The 22,692-nt window shown below is 43.8% G+C and overlaps 1 protein-coding gene across 1 annotated transcript in view; it reads left to right on the forward strand.

Annotated features, from left to right (window-relative positions):
• The window catches only part of LOC124722494 (single-minded homolog 1-like), a 135,108-nt gene that overhangs the window by 58,741 nt on the left and 53,675 nt on the right, over positions 1-22,692 (forward strand). The window contains exon 3 of the mRNA XM_047247648.1: positions 7,311-7,400. Coding sequence (XP_047103604.1) covers positions 7,311-7,400 — 90 coding nt within the window. The remainder of the gene's footprint in view (positions 1-7,310; positions 7,401-22,692) is intronic.

The following is a 22,692-nucleotide window of genomic DNA, read 5'->3' on the forward strand; positions in this document are numbered from 1 at the left end:
CTGAAAATTAACCATGCCGAATCCGTAAATAATCATGCCGAACCTTTGTCGATGCGGAACAAAAGCACAAGAAAATGAAAGTTATCTGACACAAAATAATTAAAAATACTTACGATAATACATAAAATGCTTAAACATGTAAGGGGGTAACAAAAACAAATTATAATTTCAGTTTTGTACCTTGTAGCGATTTTACGAAAGGCAAATAATGTAAGTTAAAGGTTTGCGTGTGCTTGAATGTCTGGGCAGCTTAAATGTCTGGGCAATGAAGGAGGCGCCTTCAAGTAAGAGAAGCAGAACAACACACAGTACTTATGTAAATTCCGACGGTACAGGTTCAAATGACTCTGAGCACTATGGGACTTAACATCTGTGGTCATCAGTCACCTAGAACTTAGAACTTCTTAAACCTAACTAACCTAAGGAATCACACACATCCATGCCCGAGGCAGAATTCGAACCTGCGACTGTAACAGTCGCGCGGTTCCGGACTGAAGCGCCTAGAACCGCTCGGCCACCGTGGCTGGCGACGGCACAGGAAACTGGGATTAAATTCCTGAAACGTGTCATGTAAATGTTGTAGCATCTATTAATCTGATCATTATCGATACAGTTGAAAGATTCTGAAGAAAGACGTTACACTTCAACGAAATTAGAAATAAATGAATTACGTTATGCATAAAGGGGAAATTTTCTCCAATTCTTTTGGCTGTTATGCGCTCATCGAAATTTACAATGAGCCGCAATAACCACAATTTCGTGTACCATTTATTACCCTCTACATTTGCTTTAAGCGCGATCGGTGCTCTTAAATCGCACGCATGTTCCGCACAGATAGAAACGAAGCGGTGATGGACGCGATTTTGCGGATAAATGAGACGGTGATTAAATCTCGCTGATGGAGAGTACCATTGTCCGCATGCGTGAGAGCGGCACAATGACTTCCTCTACTCAGCACCTTATCCTAAGAGAGGGCGCAGCGGCTCGAGCTGCCATCTTAGCCTTCGTTCTTCGTACGCAAGAGAACTTGACATCATTATTGTAAATACTTAACGCCAGTATGCATTCGAAAAAACGAAACTAACTTTCAAGAAAACACGCTTTTGACGACATTTCACAACTTTTTATTTCGCATGACCTAGATTTCTGCTTCCAAGTTCATTTTCTGGTGTTACAACTTTCTGTAAATGTAAATAATGTATTGTCGTGCACTATGGATGGAAGAATTTAATACTACTAAAGTAATGTTGTGGTAATTCTGTACACATCGAGATATTAGAGTGTACAACGAATAAGTAAAGTGATGATATTAGACATTTGTGGTGTAATGTCTGATATTGTTACGTGTAATAATGTTGTTTAGTGACTCACTGCACCACAGAGACAGTAGACCAGAATCTGGCCGCGCGAGATTCACCGAGCGGTCTCAGGCGCTGCAGTCATGGACTGTGCGGTTGGTCCCGGCGGAGGTTCGAGTCCTCCCTCGGGCATGGGTGTGTGTGTTTGTCCTTAGGATAATTTAGGTTAAGTGGTGTGTAAGCTTAGGGACTGATGACCTTAGCAGTGAAGCCTCATAAGATTTCACACTCATTTGAACATTTTGAACTAGAATCTGTTCAACTATAAATACATGCAGTCCTCTATGACTAAAAGTGGAATGACTAAGTTTACGTGTAATAAGCGTGGCTCATGTTGTGTGAGAAGGCCGGGAAGATCTGTCTGCATCAGACTGAAGAAATAGTTTATATCCTGGAAACTCCTGAAAGCGGAATCCAATTTTGCGCATCGTTATTCGGAAAATATAGATATTCCACTGATGTCGAAATCTGGCACTAAGGAAAGAGGAAACACATACTTCAAAGAAATTAAAGGAGATCCTAATTGATCTCTCTCTCTCCCTCCCCCCCCCCCTCTCTCTCTCTCTCTTGCTCTTTTTCTATCTGGCTCTATTGCCTCCACCCCATCCCCCCCCCCTGCCCCCGCCCACTGATCCAATCCTTAAGCCACCCAGTGAAGGAGTTTCATACGTTGTACCACAACGCCGTCGTTGAATACTGTCAGAATCTCTGCAAAACCGTAATAACCGATTGTGGATTTAATAGCACTCCACAGTAAATATGGTGTGGATATATACAGAGATAAACTACAGATTTAGCCCCTAATCTACGTTAGATATTTCAGCATCACTGGCACCTATATGCATTAAACTTCTTTGATGTTTACCGTCAGATCTCACTTAGCTTCTTTGGTGCTGGTGAATTATATGCTTTGTAGTCCACCAGAAGTAGTGGTCTCTTATCACATGGATGTCCAAGTGCAGTTGTCTGGGCATACCGACCGTAGATCTTTTTCGTTTTTTGCGTAAGTACAATATCTCGGCCAGGAAGTGCCTCTAGAAAGCAAAGGAAAATTGTTTCAGATTATGCAAATAAGCAAGCCTGTTGCATCGGATGTTCCAGTTTTACGGCGAAGAACAAAACGTATCGGCCGGCCGGTGTGGCCGAGCGGTTCTAGGCGCTACAGTCGCAGGTTTGAATCCTGCCTCGGGCATGGATGTGTGTGATGTCCTTAGGTTAGTTAGTTTTAAGTAGTTCTAAGTTCTATGAGGCTGATGACCTCAGAAGTTAAGTCCCATAGTGCTCAGAGCCATTTGAACCAAAATGTACCGTTTCAGAATTAGTGAAAAAAAAAACAAAGACAGAATCATTTCAAACTCAGGCGTGATCCGGACATTGATAGACTGATCAGAAAATAGGTTCTCCTTTATTTCCTATTTGTTTTACTCATACATTCCATTATTCGAATAGCAGGAGATGCAACAGCAATTGATGAAATTGCTACTACATTACCCAAACCTGTAAATGCGTTTAGTGCGTAAAATCAAGCGTCGTAAACAAGAAGACACTTCGTCAACAAAGTTGACATCAGTAGTCACAAATTTTCGGTTGTTATTATATCACACATGTATTTGGAGCTTGTACGTTTGGTGTAATTCGTTTTCAGACTTTATTTATTTTTGCTGTTCAGGGAGATGTTGCGAAATGTATGCTCTGTAAGATCCATGAAGAACATTTGTAACGCTCTAATGTCAGGAGACACTGATTTATACGAGGTTTATTCTGAAAGTAAGGAACGATCGGTCACGAGATGGAAACCACAGTGAAAATCCGATGAAGTTTTGCACAGGTGTGTTGGGCAGTGTCTCTAGTATGCCCGTCGATCGCATTATGTCGTTCTTTTTAGTTCTGAGCACACAGGGAGTACATAAAGATACCTATAACAATAGTGTCTCCCGCCAACTACGAGAGCCTGGTGAGAAATTTCGCCTGAAGCTAGGCAGCCAACATTAAGTAACTGTGGTGCGTTTTCTTCTCCAAGACAATTCTCAGCCGGATTCTGCAGGGGCAATGAAGATGCTCCTGCATCGTTTTCAGTGTTTGATTACACACAATACAGTCTCCCTCTGAGTTTCATCACTGCGCACATGAACCGCTGGCAATGAAGACAACATTTTGGCACAGACAACGAGCTGTAGGCCAGCGTAGAGAATTGGTGGAAAGCACTGGCGGCTGCCTTCTATAACGAGGGTATTGGAAAGTTGGTACAACTCTACGACAAACGCCTAAGTCGGATCGGCGACTATGGAGATAAGTAGCTGTAAGTTGTAGCTAACTGTTGCAAATAAAAGAGTTTTGATTTTCACTGTGGTTTCCATATCGCGACCTATCGTTCCTTAATTCCCGAATAGCCCTCGTACATTCTGCAATTGCGCATCACTTCACTCAAGGCACACACTTGTTTGAGCATGTTTTGAAACGTACAAACAAATGAGCGCATTGAGTGACGTGACGTGCAGCTCCAGATTGGATAAATCCACGTTTGCTGACATTAAATCATTAAAAATGTTCTTCGTGGATCCTTCGGAGCGTACATTTCGTATAACCTCACTTAAGAGCAGAAGTAACTGATTTTTTAAAACGAACGCACCTTATGATCATCGTACGGCATCCGACATACATCGCGTGACTTAATAAAACACGGAAATTGCGCACTGCAAACCTTATTATTTATGCTTTCTGTTCGTTGAATACAGCCACGTCCACAACTGAAAAATACGGACAAAACTACAGTTGATATCGTTTGTTCAAACGAGCCAGTACTGATTGCAAAAATTGCGAATGAGCTATACAAGTTCTCTTTAAGCAGAAAGTGACATTAATATGTGCAAGCGAAATATATGTTTGTATGTTTGATATGTGAAGTGATCCATTGCCTGTCAACATTTGTGTTGTCACTTATTCTTAATGAGATACATGCTGCAAATGTAGCCAGTAAGACATTAAATTTTGAGTTTTCAGGAAGATTATCTACTCTTCTTGGGGCTACATTTAGCCTGTTTTAACAACAGATACGTATACAAAGTGATAGATAATGTGTTTTCTGGCTTATCAATTTTCAGCAGGGTATTCACAGTAAAGGTACAAGGTGCACGAAATACCTTTGGAACAGTAATTTCCTGGTACCATCTGCAGTTACAAAACCAGGAGAGAAATAGTAAAATATTTGTCTAATTTCAACATGGTGAACAAACTCCAAAATCAGAGTATTAACATGCGAGTAGTATAGAGATCAGTGACAAGAAGGCATGAAATAGCGTAACGATGGATAATGGTTTGGAGCTCCAAACTTGAGCCGTGCGAAATAAAAAGATCTAAGACAAAGGTAAAAGTGTGTTTGATTTTGACAATTATGCTTCGCCATTAAATTACAGGCATGCCAATTAAACCCATCCAATTATTTCCATTTTTGAAACTGGTTTTGCTAAAGAAAGGCAAATCCCATAAGTAGTGCTTGCTTGTTGGTTACTTTTACACAAACGCTGTCTTGAAGTACGTATTTACAGACATGGAAACTGTATTTCGTAATAGTAGATGCATTTATTGCTGAACACTTGTCTGCGACGTTCTTGTTCCTATTTGAAAATGTCGAAAACCTTTCCCTATTTATTCAGATTGAGCAGTCACTCTTGGTATTGGGAAACTTCATAAATTGCGATTGTTGACAAATAACGCAATTAACAAGAGCTATATGGTGCACTTGCAGTGTAGTGCATTGTGTTTCAAACAAAACTCCATAAGATGCGATGCTCATCGTGGCCGATCTTACGTTACGTTACATTTGTTAAACTATGTTTGTCTTCCCTAAGTATAAATCAGTTCCTTTTTTCGTTCTTATTACTTATTTATTTATTGAGACTTCCCTTAATACAGAAATTTCTCTCCAACGTAACAATACACTCGAAATTTGTTAGATGAGTATCACATACATATTCAGTACTACCTTCTCAAGATGTTCCTCAAAGTACTTCGTTCTTACGCATCCTGCTTTTATGCACCAGATGTTTTCTTTGTCTTCCGTACATTTTGAAGCCAGGCAGTCATCGCTCGTCCTCTTCTTCTTCTTCTTCTTCTTCTTCTTCTCATCCTTCTCTTCTCAATTTCTCACCCCAGAATCGGTTTTGGTATTCTTGTTTCCTCCATCGTTCTTACATATCCGTAGCATTTTAATCTCTTTCGATCCATAGCATCACATATTCCTTCTTCCACTTCCATTATCTTTATCACTTAAGCGTTCCTTACGAGGTCTTTCCTTGAAATTCTTGCTGATTTTCTCCAGAAATTCGTCTCTTATATTTTCAGCTTCTTTATATGTTTCTGATTAGTTGTCTAAGTCTCTGGTCAATTCAGGGCTATACTCTCTAGTATTGACTTGAATATGAGTCTTTTTGTTCTGTTCGTCACATTTCTATTCCATAAGACTGAATTGAGCATACCAGTAACCTTGCTTCATTTCCCAATTATTTTAATAATTTCCATATTTGAATTTCCCACTTTTTCTGTAGTGTACATCAAGTAGAAAAATTGTTGTCCATTTTTTTCCGCTCTATGTACGGCTTTTTTGTTCCTGTGTGAATAAAAAATTCTCATGTGTCAGGTTCCAATTATGACTAAACATCACAAACTTATTTAACCTGTTCAGCATCTTTTTACTTCAACATAATTGCCTGTTGAGTACCACCTAAATGATTGGCCGCCCAGTTGGCCGTGTGGTCTAACGCACGGCTTTCCGGTCGGGAAGGAGCTCCTGGTCCCCGGCACGAATCCGCCCGGAGGATTTGTGTCGAGGTCCGGTGAACCGGCCAGTCTGTGGATGGTTTTTAGGCGGTTTTCCATCTGCCTCGGCGAATGCTGGTTCCCCTTATTCCGCCTCAGATACACTATGTCGGCGATTGCTGTGCAAACAAGTTCTCCACGTACGCGTACACCATCATTACTCTACCACGCAAACATAGAGGTTGCACTCGTCTGGTGAGAGATGTTCCCTGGAGGGTCCACCGGGGGCCGAACCGCACAATAACCGTGGGTTCGGTGTGGGCGGCGGAGGGGTGAAGTGGACTGCGGCAGTCGTCGTGGGATTGTGGACCACTGAGGCTGCGGCGGGGACGGAGCCTCTCCGTCGTCTCTAGGTCCCCGGTTAACATACAATACAATACAATACCACCTAAATGAACTGACATACGGTTTAAACTAAACAATTAATCATGTCGACCGTTTTACATACAAACATGGAGAAATAATAAGAGTGTTACAAGACCTGTAACAAACATATTTTTGTCTTCATGCCACATCGTTTTTTCATACTACTTCCTCTTCTGTGCCGGCCGGTGTGGCCGTGCGGTTAAAGGCGCTTCAGTCTGGAACCGCGTGACCGCTACGGTCGCAGGTTCGAATCCTGCCTCGGGCATGGATGTGTGTGATGTCCTTAGGTTAGTTAGGTTTAATTAATTCTAAGTTCTAGGCGACTGATGACGTCAGAAGTTAAGTCGCATAGTGCTCAGAACCACTTCCTCATCTGTCCCATTTGTATCAGAATGCCTTACCAAGAAAATGTTGCCAGGAACCCACGGTACCATCACCTCACAGAGTTCGAAACTTAGTACATTACCAAGTTGTTCTCAAGCTTTAAATCACCTTTTTTGTTATTGTTAAGTATTTAATGCATTTTAAGGCATTTTATCCAATGGCTGAAGAGCGGCAACATTGCGCCTGCCAGCCCTCCCTGACTGGGGAAATGTAAATAATTGATAACAGAAAAGGATATTATAAAAAGCAAGTATGTGTAGAAGTCGGTGTAGCGCTGATGGCTTGTAGAAGTAGAGCTGGCGCGCACTGCTCGGAGCCGACGTGCTGCAGTGGAGGCGCGAGGTGTGGTGTGTTGGCATGTTCCTAGCTGGCCATCCCTGTTCCCAGACCCTGGATGGCTTCATCTTCGTGGTGGCGCCCGACGGCAAGATCATGTACATCTCCGAGACGGCGTCCGTGCACCTCGGCCTCTCCCAGGTAGGAGTGTATGCGACTATCCGCACTCTAATCTACCATAAATATAGCAGCAATTTTCTCACCTCGACAAGAGGAAATGCATGTAAGTTAGAGTTATGCACATAGGAATTTCGTCGATGTTAACTATTCAAACAAGGATCTGTTTATTTTAAGGCATTTTGTATTGCTTTCTGTTTAATCAACTATTCCTTAAATAGCTATGGTGCGCCTAAAACAAAATGTAGGGGAATTATTTACCTGAAACGTGCAATTTGGTAACCGTTGTGGAAGGAATGACTTTATTTCTTAATATGCGTAGCCCATGGTCTTCCCAAATTCCTCTTGTTATCTGGCCTATCTCGTTTCTTTCTCCCATCTGGAATCCAAATCCACAACTTCTTTGGCCATCTTATATCACCCATACGTTCTAAATCGCAGTATCGTAATAACCTCTTGCTTTCAATAGCTTCAAAGGGGTATCCTTTAATTTCCATACTTTTTCTGATTTTTTTCCCTTTCCGGTGTCTAACCTTCAGATTCTAGCTCTTCCCCTCCAGTAATTCATGGATAGCAATTGATCTGTTTTCGAACTTTCAGCAGTGCAGCGCGTCGGAAATCGTAAGTATCGAAATAATTATGAAAAATCCGCCTCGATTGCACTAACTACCTGCTGTTTACCTAGGTTTCAGCGTGGATAACCACGCCTCCTCCAGAACAAATATAAAACAGCTTGTCTAAATAGGCATAGTCAAAGGCTAAAATCAACACCTACAGTGGTAAGACCCCATAAAACAATTTTACAAATACACGGTACATATGTAACAAGTTAATAATATTACTTATCTCACTCTGTGTGTGCTGCCTCGCCAAAGCCAACGTACGATGGTCACAGGCTCTCGGAGAGCTACCCACTGTCATATAATTAGACTTACTTGCGTTTAATTGAAACCCTACTTTCTGTGTTGGTCGAACAGGTTCCGCAGCATATAACTAGAGCAGTCACTATATTCAGACATAATGTCTTAGTCATCGGAGATTTTTTTCGTTTTTATAGTTTGATGCCCTCATCCTGAGGGGCGGGGGTGAAATGGCAGCTGTACAGTTGGCACACTGCAGCGAAAAGCTTTTAAAATATAAAGATCGTTTTAAAACATTTCAAAGATAAAATATTTGCAAAATTTTTAAAATTTTTAAAACAGACGGCTGCACATTGACGAAGTTAAGAATGGTATGTTTCATTTAAAAAGAAAAGCGTTGGTGAATTTTTTGGTAACCAAAGTGAAGCACTTCACAGGAGTCCACTAAAAGCGCAGAACCTCCACTGGGAGAGCATAATTTGGGAATGAGGGCGGTTAGCGGCACTGTAATGGTGTGTGGTGTGTGGTGATGTTTGATGTGGCTGAGTGGCTGAGGAGAGCCATACGGCCTGGTACAGGTGTGACTAGGATGGAGATTAGGAGGGACAGCATCGGGAAGGAGTAAGGAATCCTGATGTGAGACGGGTTTCGGTGGGTGAATTACATCTTATAAATGTCAGACAACTTACATGGCACAAACGCTCTCTTCTCCATGTGCACCTTTTGACGATGTTTCAGGTTTTCTGTAGTTTTCCGAACTCCATAAAAACCATTCCCGAGTGATTCCCACACCCTTCTTCAATCGAGGTACTGCATCAGCTTAGCCATCTGATATGAACTCGATGGAAGTGGAGTGTTAAACTAGGTGTCCTTGTATATACTGAGAATACAAGCTAATAAAGGTCGCCTGAGTGGTATGGTGATTAGCGCTGTTGGCTGCTGATGCCAAGTTCCCGGGTTCGATTCCCTGTGAGTAGCTCAGGGGAAAGATATGAAAAGGGACCATTGAGCCCTATGAGGCTAAATAAATAGCGTTGAAGCAAATAGCATATTAGCATGCGATTCAGAGTGCCGTAGTAGACGCAAAGGGTGATGCTGTGTTCCTTGACATCCGGAAGGTTCAAAAATGGCTCTGAGCACTATGGGACTTAACTGCTAAGGTCATCAGTCCCCTAGAACTTAGAACTACTTAAACCTAACTTACCTAAGGACATCACACACATCCATGGTCGATGCAGGATTCGAACCTGCGACCGTAGCGGTCGCGTGGTTCCAGACTGTAGCGCCTAGAACCGCTCGGCCACCATCCGGAAGGTATTCGATACAGATACGCAGTGTCACTTAGTGAACAAAGTACGACCTTACCGAATATCGGACCAGATTTTCTATTGGATTCAGGATATCCTTGCGCATAGAACTCAACACGTCGCTCTTAACGCTGCAGAATCGACAAATGTGAAAGTAATTTCTAGAGTATGTAAAAGCAGTGTTATAGGACCGTCACTGTATACAATTTGTATTAATGATGTAGTGGATAATGGTTTAGTTCCCGAGAGACTTTCTGTGGACGATGCTGTTATCTATAGGAACGCTGCAACGTTAGAAGACTACAGGGAAATGTAGGAAGACTTGCATAAGATCGACGATCATTGCAGGGATTTGTAATCGACTTTGAATATAAATAAATGTAACGTGTTGCACATAAATAGGCGGTGAGATCAACTACTGCTCTATTACACTATTGGCAACCAAATCATGGAAACGGTAACTACCGCAACATACGTAGGAGTAACCATCCGGAGCGAACTGAAGTGAGAAGACCCCACATGAAACTAATTTCTGGAAAATCACGTGACAAGCTGAGATTCTTTGGGAGAATCTCAAGGAAATGTAATTCACCCTCGAAATAAGTGGCTTATAAAACATTCGTTCGACCAATTACTGAGTATTGTTCATTAGTCTGGGACCCTTATTAAGTAGGATTAATAGAAGACACAAAGAAGACCCAACGAAGAGCAGTGCATTGCGTTACGGGGTCGTTTACACAGCCCGAGGATGTTACCGAGATGCTAGAGAATTGTAGTATCAGACGCTATAAAAAGCGCGGTGTCACGGAGCGGTTTACTGTTGAAATATAGAGATCGTACGACCCAAAAAGAATCGGGCAACATACTACATTCTTGCAAATACATCTTGCGAAATGATCACGACGAGAAAGTCATTGGATCTCGATCTCATGCGTAGTTTTACCGACAATCATTCTTTCTACGCGCCAGTCATGGACAGATCAGCAAAGAGAACAGCCACTGTGGTTCGACCCAATGTAAGGTGGCTTGCGCAGTGTAGATGTACACGTATATGAAGACATAAATACGTAGCATCTGCCAATCGCACACAGCACTTTGCTATATTGACATACACGAACTTCTTTCTGGCGAATAGCTGACGTAACTAATTTTGTGCCGGAATGGGTTGCTGCAATGCTGACAGTCGAACTATGCAGTAGCAACTGAGGAAAAGGAAAGTAGCTTGATGAAAGCTGACAATAGTTTGTCGACTACCTCTTTAATTGTATCTTTCTTCACGCATGTGTAGATGGTCTATACTTATAGCAAAGCTTCACAATTCGTTGAATCTACTCGGGCTACTTGTCTCCCTTCGTGTTCTATCCATGGATTATTTGTAGTAGGCAAACCAACTGATTGCACTAATATAAAATTAAATGCTCTGATCACTATCAGTTTATCAATCTGGTCTTTGACTGCTATTTGAGCAGGCCCCAAAGGAGTCAATAAGATGCAAATTTACGTTTCAAAGTACGTAATTTTCAGTGAAATGGAAACATGTGTCGAATACTGTTAGAGAAAATTCCTTTTGGATGAATGTTAGAGTAACTAGTTATTTACATTAACAGAAATTTCAACGTTCTTTATTTCTCCAATAACTGCAGGTGGGAGTATTGACGTTGCAGTTTTACAATTGGTCGAGAACGAGGTAATTGCTAATGAAGTACGTGTTCGAATATGACGCGTGCTAACAGATTAATCGCATATGAAATGACGAATCCAAATCTGTTTGTTGATGGATTGATAAACGAATCACAGCGCTTACGACTAAATATCCTGCATATCGACATCGCATCTCATAAATATGGATTGCTGCAAATACAGAAGCAGCAGAATGTGCACTACTCGAAACTTGCAGAGTGATAGCGACTTCAGTTGATACAGATGCAGCGTTTTGCAGGACAGTCATTTCGGTTTACGGCAGTTTTCTGTAAAAGGTACGGAATTTCTATTTCCTGTACACGTCACAGAGGTAAATGACACTCGTCAAGTGTATTATCCCTGTTTACTATATTTTTAACGAAATCTCAGTTACTTTTTTTAATACAGAAAGAGCACATTAGTTAGCCGGCCGCGGTGGCCTTGCGGTTCTGGCGCTGCAGTCCGGAACCGCGGGACTGCTACGGTCGTAGGTTCGAATCCTGCCTCGGGTATGGGTGTGTGTGATGTCCTTAGGTTAGTTAGGTTTAAGTAGTTCTAAGTTCTAGGGGACTTATGACCTAAGATGTTGAGTCCCATAGGGCTCATAGCCATTTTTGAGCACATTAATCAAAGTAACTGGCCTCGCCGCCATACGATTACTTCCTGTGTGAGTCTTTTACTTCTAAGTAATGTTTAGGAACTATGTGAAGAAGACTCCCCTTGTGTTAACAGAGTGAAATCAAGCTCATTATTTCAATCAGAAAATGGACAGTCACTTTAGGTGCAGTACGTTCATACCATCATTGCTTCTTTTTCTATTTTTACTTCTTTTTCGAAGAGGAGAATAGTACAGGCTTCAAGAGGTGCATATTAATATTCTTCGCTATTTAGGACGCGTATACGAATATCTAGTTCAATTTCCCCCGTATGCAACGCGGCACTCTATGCTCGGCATCTGCTTCTGTTGGGCGGGCGGAATGTCGGTAGCGTTCGCCTGTGAAGTATGTAATATGCACCACTTCCCGCCGCAACGGGAAGCATAAAGCGTTTGTTGACACGTCCGTAGAAACCTATTGCACCTTCTCTGTTAATCAGTTTATTCACACCAAGTTATCTTCCAACAACTTTCAGGTAACAAGGACCTCCTGATTTCTGCCTTCTTTTTGGATTGCCTTATAGGAACCTAAACACTTGGAACAGCGCTTCATCGTAGTGGTACGAGAGAACACAGACCGCATTACAGGACGAACTAGTGAGTGAACCATCGTGTAGATAGTGTTTTGCTACTACATCTGGCGTTTCAGATGAACAACACACGCGAAGACCGTTCTGACAGTTTGCGCTCCCATTGCCCAGCTGACACGTGAGGACATAGACATGGTCTAGAGTCTAGAGTATTGTTCACTAGTCCGGTTGTTGTGTTACGTGGGCTTAATGGCCCATTTTTGACAGGGGTAGGATGACGTCGCAACTCCCGTTACTCACCAATAAACAACTCGGCAGCTGCAGCTAGCTGTGCACGTTTACGTTTTAAAAGTTTACAAACTGGGTGTTTGTAGCCTTTGAGGTAGTCTCCAGCAAAACGAGACGAAACGTTAGGATCGAAAATAAGCCTTAGTTCACGGCCTACTGCCCATAAAACCATTGTCACTAAGGATATAATTCAGGTGCTCAAAAATGTTCAAATGTGTGTGAATTCCTAAGGGACCAAACTGCTGAGGTCATCGGTTCCTAGACTTACACACTACTTAATCTAACTTAAACAACGTATGCTAAGAACAACACACACACACCCATGCCCGAGGGACGGCTCGAACCTCTGGCGGGAGGGGCCGTGCAGTCCGTGACATGGCGCCTCAAACCGCGCGGCCACTCCGAGCAGCAATTCAGGTGCCCTTCGTTGAATGTGTGACATCGCACAAAGTCATCAAAGCGAAACTCCCAGCACACAGTGATCCGCATGGCTGAAACTGTGCTACGTGTCTGGTCATTTGTTTAATGTGGTCACACTAAATCTACGTTTACATCTCAAATGTCATTTTTTTCTCTTCCGTATTCCATTCGCGAATTCCGTATGGAAAGAATGACTGTCGATAAATTTCCGTGCGAGTTCTAATTTCTACGATTTTCTCGTCGTGGTCAATTCGAGAAACGTATGTGGGCTGAAGTAATATGTTGATCGAATATTCTTGGAAGATACGCTCTCGGAACGTCAATACCAGATATCCGTGATACACAACGCCTCTCTTGTAGCGTCTGCCCCTGGAGTTTGTTGAGCGTCTCCGTAACGCTCTCTCGCCGACTAAACGACCCCTCTACGAAACGCCCCACTCTCAGTTGGATCTTTTGCATCCCTTCTATTAAGCCAAATTGCTAAGGGTCCCACACTGATGAACAATACTCAAGAATTTCTTGAATATGTGTTCTGTAAGCCATTTCTACATCGACGTCTATGCTCCGAAAGCCATACTACGGCGTCTGGCACTGTGTCCTTCGTGCTCCACTGCCACTTCTCCATTCTCCTGTTCCAGTCACGAATAGCACGAGGGTGGATGATTGGTGGTAAGCCTCCATGTGAGCTTGAATTTATCTAAATTTGCCTTCACTGTCTTTTGATGAGGAATGTTTAGAGGAAAGCAATATATTGGTTGACTGTTCAAGGAAAGTACATTTACAGGATTTTAATAGTAAATCACTCCGTGATGCCCAGTGTCCCTCTTGTAACATCTGCCACTGGAGTTGACTGGCGCTTTCGCGCGTACTAATCGAGCCTGTGCCGAAACTTGGTGCTCTATGGATCTTCATTATTTCTTCAATCGATCCAATCCGGCAATGGTCGCAGACTGGCGACCAATACTCAAGTAGCAGCCGAAGATGGGTTTTATGAGCTACCGCGTTAGTGGGTGTGCTATAATAACCCGAGGACGCTTCTAATGAATCTAAGTCTGACATCTGCATCTCCTACCGTTAGTTTTATGTGATCGTCGCTTTTTAAATCGCTGCGTGCCCTAACGCCCAGATAGCCATGACTGCTCCCTGTGATTTTCCGACAATCGAGTGACCCTATTTATGAGCAGTACATTACATTTGTTTACGCTGAGGGTCAACTGCCAATTCTTGCACCAAGCATAGATCCTTTCCATATCATCCTGCATTTTCTGCCTTTGAGACATGACTGTATACCACAGCATCATCCGCGAATAGCATCATGAAGGGTTTCCGTTTGAAGGCGTTGCTGCGCGTATATGTAACGCAACACGACTCCGATGCGGGAACACAGTGTGGTTTTTTCCACCGTGTGCAAACTCTAGGGATTGATCGATGAGAGGATTCGAAACAAAAAAGGTCTAATGAAGTTATGTCCGGAATTGCATGGTTTCCAAGACCGTTTATTCAATCACACATTGACACAGGACTGCAGTCTAAAGGCGCTGTACCATGCAGCCACAGGTACAGTATGGTCTGAAAATAGTTTCCATACGCCTCAACTCACGCGTGTACGCACCGTAGCGTGTTCTGTCTCACACGTTCACATCGGCCAAGCTGCATCAGAACAGTGTTAACGACAGCATGAATACGTTGCTCCAGTGTCTCCACATCTGGACTAGGCTCTGCATATACGATATTTTTGAGATGGTCCCATAACCAGAAATAGCACAGGTTGAGATCCAGTGAACGAGTAGACCATGCAACTGGATCCCTCGTCCGATACATTGACCAGGGAAGACATGATTGAGATGCGTCCGGGTGTTAACTGCGAAATGGGCCGGAGCACCATCTTGTAACAGCCACATAACATTTCGAATCATCAGTGGCACTTCTTCCAGCAGGGGAGGCAAAGTCACGGGCAAGAAACGCCGAAAGTTCCGGCCTGTTAGGCGACGTGGAAGGAAGACTGGTCTCAAAATACAACGGCAATTATCTCGGCCCACACATTTCTGCTGCACCGATGCTGATGATTCGTTGTCACCACACCATGTGGGTTCTGCATACTATCCCACAGACAACTGTTACGAAAGTTGAAGATAGCACTCCGCGTAAAGGTGGCTTCATCTGTGAATAGGATGGATGACACAAATCCCGGAATCGTGGTTGCCTGGTGAAAAAAACAGTGACAAAACTGCTCCCGATTTCAAAAGTCTGTCGCTAGTAAGCCCTGCACACGCTGTAAGTGACAAAGGCGGTAACAATTGTCATGGAGAATGTTCCACACGGTCGTCTGGCTTACCCTGTACTGGCGAGCCAACAGCCTGGTATTGACACGGCGGTCTTCTTCTACAGTGTTAATCACATTTTCCTCCAAGTCTGGTGTCCGAACATTTGGGGTACGGCCTTAATGATTTCCTGCTTCGTGAAACGACCCTTTCTCAGACAAACGGCGAAACACTGTTGCAGACGTTGACTGCTGTAGTTGTTGTCAGCGCGGATAGGCTCCTGATACAATGTTGATGCCCGTCACTCGCTGCTATTTGCCTTTCCGTAAGTAAATACTATGTCGGCAAGCTCTCGATTCGAATACGGAACCATTGTGTACAACGCTGTATCACATCCACTACAAGGTGAATCAGCAGGAGAAGTAAATCGGACACAAGATTACCAATGACAATGACAGGAGAGGGCGCTAGGTCATGACGTATGAGGAACAGTACCACCCTCTAGGAGGAAACTATGCATACTGTAACTATTGCTGGATGGTACAGTGAGTATTAGACGGAAGTCTCTGTAACAATGTATGATTGAATAAATGTTCTCTGTCATAAAATCCATGTATTTCCGGACACAAGTTCATAGGCATCGCTCAATCCCTAGTGTGTACACTGTGGAAAACATCACCTTGTATAAGCAAAGACATGTAGGCGAGGGATTAGTTTGGTATTCGTGTCTTTCCGACGTGCTTGCGGTAAATGTGGAGACGTGAATTATGGCGACGTCATTACCAATTGCGTTGAAACAGGACCAACGTGCTGTTATTCTTTAATTGGCTGCTCAGGACAAACACCGATAGACACCCATCGTGGAATGAAGAATGTGTCTGGGGCAGCATGTCTGTCGAAAACCAATGTTTGTGAATGTTGCGCCAAGGGGTGCTGCTGCTTAATGGTAACGCACGTCCCCATATTACAAATCTCGTAAAGCAGAAGTTGCACCAAATGAAGTGGGAGACACTGGAGCACCCGCCCTGTAGTCTTGATCTCTTTCCATACTGTTATCACGCCTTCGGTCGCTTAAAAAAGGCCTTGGAGGGTCGAAGATTCCTGTCGGACGAGGCTATTCAGCAGACAATTACGTCCTTCTTCACGCAGCAGGACACGATGTTTCACGAGTTTCACGAAACGGGTATCTTCAACCTGGTGCGTCGGTGAAATAATTGCCTCAATGCTGACGGTGATTTTGCCTGATTGAAATACCTATTCTGGACTGCACAGTACCCGAACAGAGACTTTTTGATCGCCCAATATACATATAGTGAGTAGTTGTGGTTCTGTAACATTCCGTTGAGGCACGTCCGAAGTTACCTTTACGTCTGGAGATTTACCTTCGTTAAGAATTACATACTCTGTTCCGTTTGCTAGGAACTCCCCGATCCAGTCACAAACCTTGGCTAATATCCTGTGCGTATGCATTTTGTTCATTGGGCAAGAGTGCAGAACTCTACTGTACTCATTTTTAAAGTCAAGGAATGCTGTATCAACTTGGGTGCCAATATCTGTTGCCTACTACTACGTTACATTTACTTACGTTAAGCACCAATTGCCAGAACTTGAAAGATCCTTTTACCAGCTGGATACAGTTCTTGCTAGTCTGCCATTTCCGTACACAGAGATCCGCAAAGTTGGAAGCCTTCCGAGCCACGCTGCAGGCCATCTGCTCCATGCCGCGCTGCGAGATGTCCATCGACGTAGGATTCGTTCGGAATAAGAACGTTTGCTGCGAGGCCAGTTTCCTGTTTCTCCCTGCCGCTTGCCGCTTTTTGAAGGGAATTGCTGTGCTGCCTACAGCGGCAAGTGTATTGAGCGCGGCGGCGAAGATCCGCGCCAGTGGCCATCTTGCCGGCGGGCCGGTCGATACAGCAAGAGCGCCGCTGCTGACTCGCGCCAAGTCAACGCCCGCCGACACCGCCGTCGTGGCGCGCCCGCCTTCGGCGTCATTGCGTTTGCACAGATACAGCAGCTCTCTCGTACAGCTGTCCCTTCAACCAATAGCCTCCCAAATACGGGTGTTCCAAAAAGAGCCATCCCACTTCACAAGACTATATCATCTTGTAAAGTTCAAAACCACTAAATTATCCATCGGCCTCCGAGGCCGCCTAATCTCACGGTATGTGATTTTTTTGTGTGGATTTGTGAAATAGTGCACCTATGTGCCTCCTCTTTCAAATTCTGTTGGTGAAATGGGACACGCATACCAACGCCAGTGATTGCAGGAACGCCACACACGCTCGCAGAAGTGTGGAAGGAGTGTGACTAACTTCTGGAAGTTTATCGTCCGTCCCTTGGAGGGTACATTGAACATTTGTGAAAAGGAAATGAAACCTTTGATCTTAATCGTAAATTTCTATACACAGCGCTGCATAGCTTCAATGTATTTAAAAAACAAATCATTAAAACACCACGTGTATTTATTCCTCTACATCTACATCTACATTTATACTCCGCAAGTCACCCAACGGTGTATGGCGGAGGGCACTTTACGTGCCACTGTCATTACCTCCCTTTGCTGTTCCAGTCGCGTATGGTTCGCGGGAAGAACGACTGCCGGAAAGCCTCCGTGCGTGCTCGAATCTCTCTAATTTTACATTCGTGATCTCCTCGGGAGGTATAAGTAGGGGGAAGCAATATATTCGATACCTCATCCAGAAACGCACCCTCTCGAAACCTGGCGAGCAAGCTACACCGCGATGCAGAGCGCCTCTCTTGCAGAGTCTGCCACTTGAGATTGCTAAACATCTCCGTAGCGCTATCACGCTTACCAAATAACCCTGTGACGAAACGCGCCGCTCTTCTTTAGATCTTCTCTATCTCCTCTGTCAACCCGACCTGGTACGGATCCCACACTGATGAGCAATACTCAAGTATAGGCCGAACGACTGTTTTGTAAGCCACCTCTTTTGTTGATGGACTACATTTTCTAAGGACTCTTCCAATGAATCTCAACCTGGCACCCGCCTTACCAACAACTAATTTTATATGACCATTCCACTTCAAATCGTTCCGCACGCATACTCCCAGATATTTTACAGAAGTAACTGCCACCAGTGTTTGTTCCGCTATCATATAATCATACAATAAAGGATCCATTCAGAGACAACCGGTGTTGGTCAAGTGACCGTCTTCAAGTTCCGGATTAGCACTACATCAAGTTAAAGGAAAGTTCCTTGGCGTCAAATTCGTGACTGTTTTTAGTTACAACACCTGTCACACATGTATCTATCCAGTCACATTGTAAGTAGGCTGTTTAGGTTTTTTTATTGGTAACGCCACGTAGCGCTCTGTACGAAAATCACTGGCTGTGCTGTGTGCAGTCCGTGGCTGGTTGGCATTGTTGTAATATTCGCTATTGTAGTGTTGGGCAGCTGGATGTTAACAGCGCATAGCGTTGCGCAGTTGGAGGTGAGCTGCCAGCAGCGGTGGATGTGGGGAGAGAGATGGCGGAGTTTTGAGAGCGGATGATCTGGACGTGTGTCCATCAGGGACAGTAAATTTGTAAGACTGGATGTCATGAACTGCTATATATATATATATATATATATATATATATATATATATATATATATATATATATATAATGACTTTTGAACACTATTAAGGTAAATACATTGTTTGTTCTGTATCAAAATCTTTCATTTGCTGACTGTGCCTATCAGTAGTTAGTGACTTCAGTAGTTTGAATCTTTTATTTAGCTGACAGTATTGGCGCTCGCTGTATTGCAGTAGTTTGAGTAACGAGGACTTTTGGTAGGTAAGTGATTCATGAAAGGTATAGGTTATTGTTAGTCAGGGCCATTCTTTTGTAGGAATTATTAAAAGTCAGATTGCGTTGCGCTAAAAATATTGTGTGTCAGTTCAGTGTTGATCAGAATAAGTAAAGAGAGTACGTTCAGTTTTGCTCAGCTGTTTGAAAAGCAAATAATGTTAGAGGTTTATCAGCACAGTCATTCATAAATTTTTCTAAGGGGACGTTTCATATGGAATCAAAGATTTTGATACAGAACAAACAATGTATTTACCTTAATAGTGTTCAAAAGTCATTATATATATAAGTTCATGACATCCAGTCTTACAAATTTACTGTCTCTGATGGACACACGTCCAGATCATCCGCTCTCAAAACTCCGCCATCTCTCTCCCCACATCCACCACTGATGGCGGATCACCTCCAACCGCGCAACGCTATGCGCTGTTAACATCCAGCTGCCTAACACTTCAATAGCGAATATTACAACAATGCCAACCAGCCACGGACTGCACACAGCACAGCCAGTGATTTTCATACAGAGCGCTGCGTGGCGTTACCAATAAAAAAAACCTAAACAGCCTACTTACAACATTAATGTGATCTGCCAAAAGCCTGAATAGCCACCTTTAGCAACTCTGACCGCTGCGAGACGTACAGGAAGAGAGCCTATGGGGCTCTCGAAGGTATCGACAGGGATGTGGAGCCATGCCGACTCCAGTGCTGTGGTCAGCGGCGCTCTGTTTCTAGGTTGAGGATCCACGACGTACACAGCCCGATCGAGATGCTCCCGTAGATTTTCGACTGATCTTAAATCCGGGATGTTTTGTGGCCAGGGGAGTACGGTAAATTCATAGTAGTGTTCTTCGAACCACGCAAGTACACTGAGAGCTATGTGACACGTTACATTGTCCTGCTGGTAGATGTCATCTTGCCCAGGAAAAACAAACCGCATGTAGGGGTGGACATGATCCCCAATGATAGATGCATACTTGTGTTAATCCAGTGAGTCTTTCAGATTGACGAGACCACCCAGGGAATGCCACGAAAACATTCCCCAGACCATAACGCATCCTTCTTGTTTGCTGTCAGACGTTTCACGCCGAACACGCCAACGGCCATCTATCTCATGCAGCATAAAACATGATTCATCTGAAAACGCCACCTATCACCGCTCATGGGACGTCCGGTTGCGTTACTAGCGCGCAAGTTCCAGCCTTCGTCGCCGATGAACAGCAGTCAGCAACTAGGCGCTTTCCGCAGAGACCCGTACGCAGCAACGTTCGAAACACGGTCGTCGAGGAGACGCTGTTGGTGGGCCCCGGTTCATCTAGGCAGTCAGTTGCTCAACAGTTGCACGTCTATTTGTCGTACACATCTCCACAGCCATCATTCGCCCCTGTCATCTATGGTGCCTGACGCACGACAGTTGTCTCGGCGCCATTTTGCCATGCACGCTATACTTCAACCACAGACGCACACGAAAAGTTTACAGACTATCCATTTCTGAAATGCTTACACTCTCGGCCTGAAAGCCAACGATCATGCCCTTTTCGGACGGCAGATAAATCACTTCGGCGTCCCCCCGACACGCTTTACATACCCTCCACCGCAATTGTTATCACGTGCCGCCTGTGACGTTGACATCGAACATAGGCCGTGGTAAATGAACGGTGTATTAACTGTGTGTCCCAGACGCTGCACCTAAAAACAATTATGCGTTTGATAGCTAGGAAGCTTCCTTTAACGTAGTGTCAGTTCGTGGGTTGCGGATGGTCACTTGATCCAAACTAAATAAATAAATGTAAATGTCGCGTGAATAGGGCCTCCCATCGGGTAGACCGTTAGCCGGGTGCAAGTCTTTCGATGCGACGCCACTTCGGCGACTTGCGCGTCGATGGGGATGAAATGCTGATAATTAGGACAACACAAGATCCAGTCCCAGAACGGAGAAAATCTCCGACCCAGCCGGGATTCGAACCCGGACCGCCGGCCGGGGTGGACGAGCGGTTCTAGGCGCTACAGTCTGGAACCGCGCGACCGCTACGGTCGCAGGTTGGAATCCTGCCTCGGGCATGAATGTGTGTGATGTCCGCGTGCCCTCCACGAAACACGATAAACATGCAGACGCTAGTCACACTTGTCCCATACTTCCGCGAGTATGTTGCAGTTACTGCAATCACTCCTGTAGCTACGCAGCGTCGCAGTTCAGCCATAGTTGTAGGATAAGGAAGTGCGCAGACGAAGTCTTTGACAAACCTCCACAAAATAAAAATCACATACCTTGAGATCTGGCGGCCTTGGAGGCCAATGATGCGACGCGATAATCGTACGTCCCTCATAATCGATCCATTGTATAGGCAGCTCACTGTTAAAAATGCCCTTATATGCAGGCGCCGGTGCGGTGGTTTATTGCCACTTAGTAGGTGTTACAGTGTCGAGAAAAGTCGTCATATCTGAATTCACTTCTGCAAGAAATTGACGTCAGTGTAATAGGTCTATAGTTCTGCGCGTCCGTCGTAACACCCTTCATTTAAATTGTAACGACCTATTTTCCAGTGCGATCATCCAGCGACCTACGGTAAACTAATACAAGAAACGGAAGAAGGCGAACAGTTCTTCCACAAATTCAATACAGAAATGTAAATGGCATCCGTCATTCCCAGTGACATTTGCTCTATCCAGATATTTGAGCTGTTTTTTAGTTCCGCGTCATTTTCCCAACATTTCGACAACAGAACGTAAGGTATGTTCTGTGATTTTCTTGGGATGACGAAGTTTAGATTTTCGGCTTTCATTTTAGCATCTTACGTCATGGAGCCATCGTGGGCAACGAGCAGTTGGACAGACGACTTTGTCCCAGTGACTGATTTTTATGTAGGACCAAAACTTTTTTAGAGTTTTTGACAACTCAGGAGGAAAGGTGTTGCTTTAGAATTCACTGAACGCTTCTCGGACTGTGGTATCTACGCCTATTTCGACTAGTTTATAAGCAACAGTTTGTTTATAAGCAACAGTACGAATTCGTTGTTAGCTAACGTTTCCTTCCAACTGTACGTTTATTTAATTACGTGATCTCAGTTTTGTATAGAACCGCTACATAATATTTTGACGAAGCTGGCTTCAAAAAGGCGAAATGCTTAATAATACTCGAAACTGATGATAGTTTGTTGTATGAAGAGGTGTTCTGCGAGTATGGTTCTTGATTACAGTCCGCATTGCACACCTACAGAGTGAAAATAATGTACCCGACGAACCCTGGGAAGTTGCACAGGATACCGAATTAAATATTTCTCTCGAATGTCATATTTTCCTGTCAGGGCTTTTTTAAACAAGTAGAGGGAGTTTTCTTCCGATTAAAATTAATTAAGCTAACATATACTGGGAGGTTGCATAGGACAACGAAAACACTTCTTCTGATGTGTTTTCCTGTGAAGACAAAAAGTAATACAAACAAGTTTCAATCCTTCATGACCAAGAGACAACAACAATGACACAGCACAATGAATTCATTGC

The sequence above is a fragment of the Schistocerca piceifrons genome, chromosome X (assembly GCF_021461385.2).
Source record: "Schistocerca piceifrons isolate TAMUIC-IGC-003096 chromosome X, iqSchPice1.1, whole genome shotgun sequence".
Lineage (NCBI taxonomy): Eukaryota > Metazoa > Arthropoda > Insecta > Orthoptera > Acrididae > Schistocerca > Schistocerca piceifrons.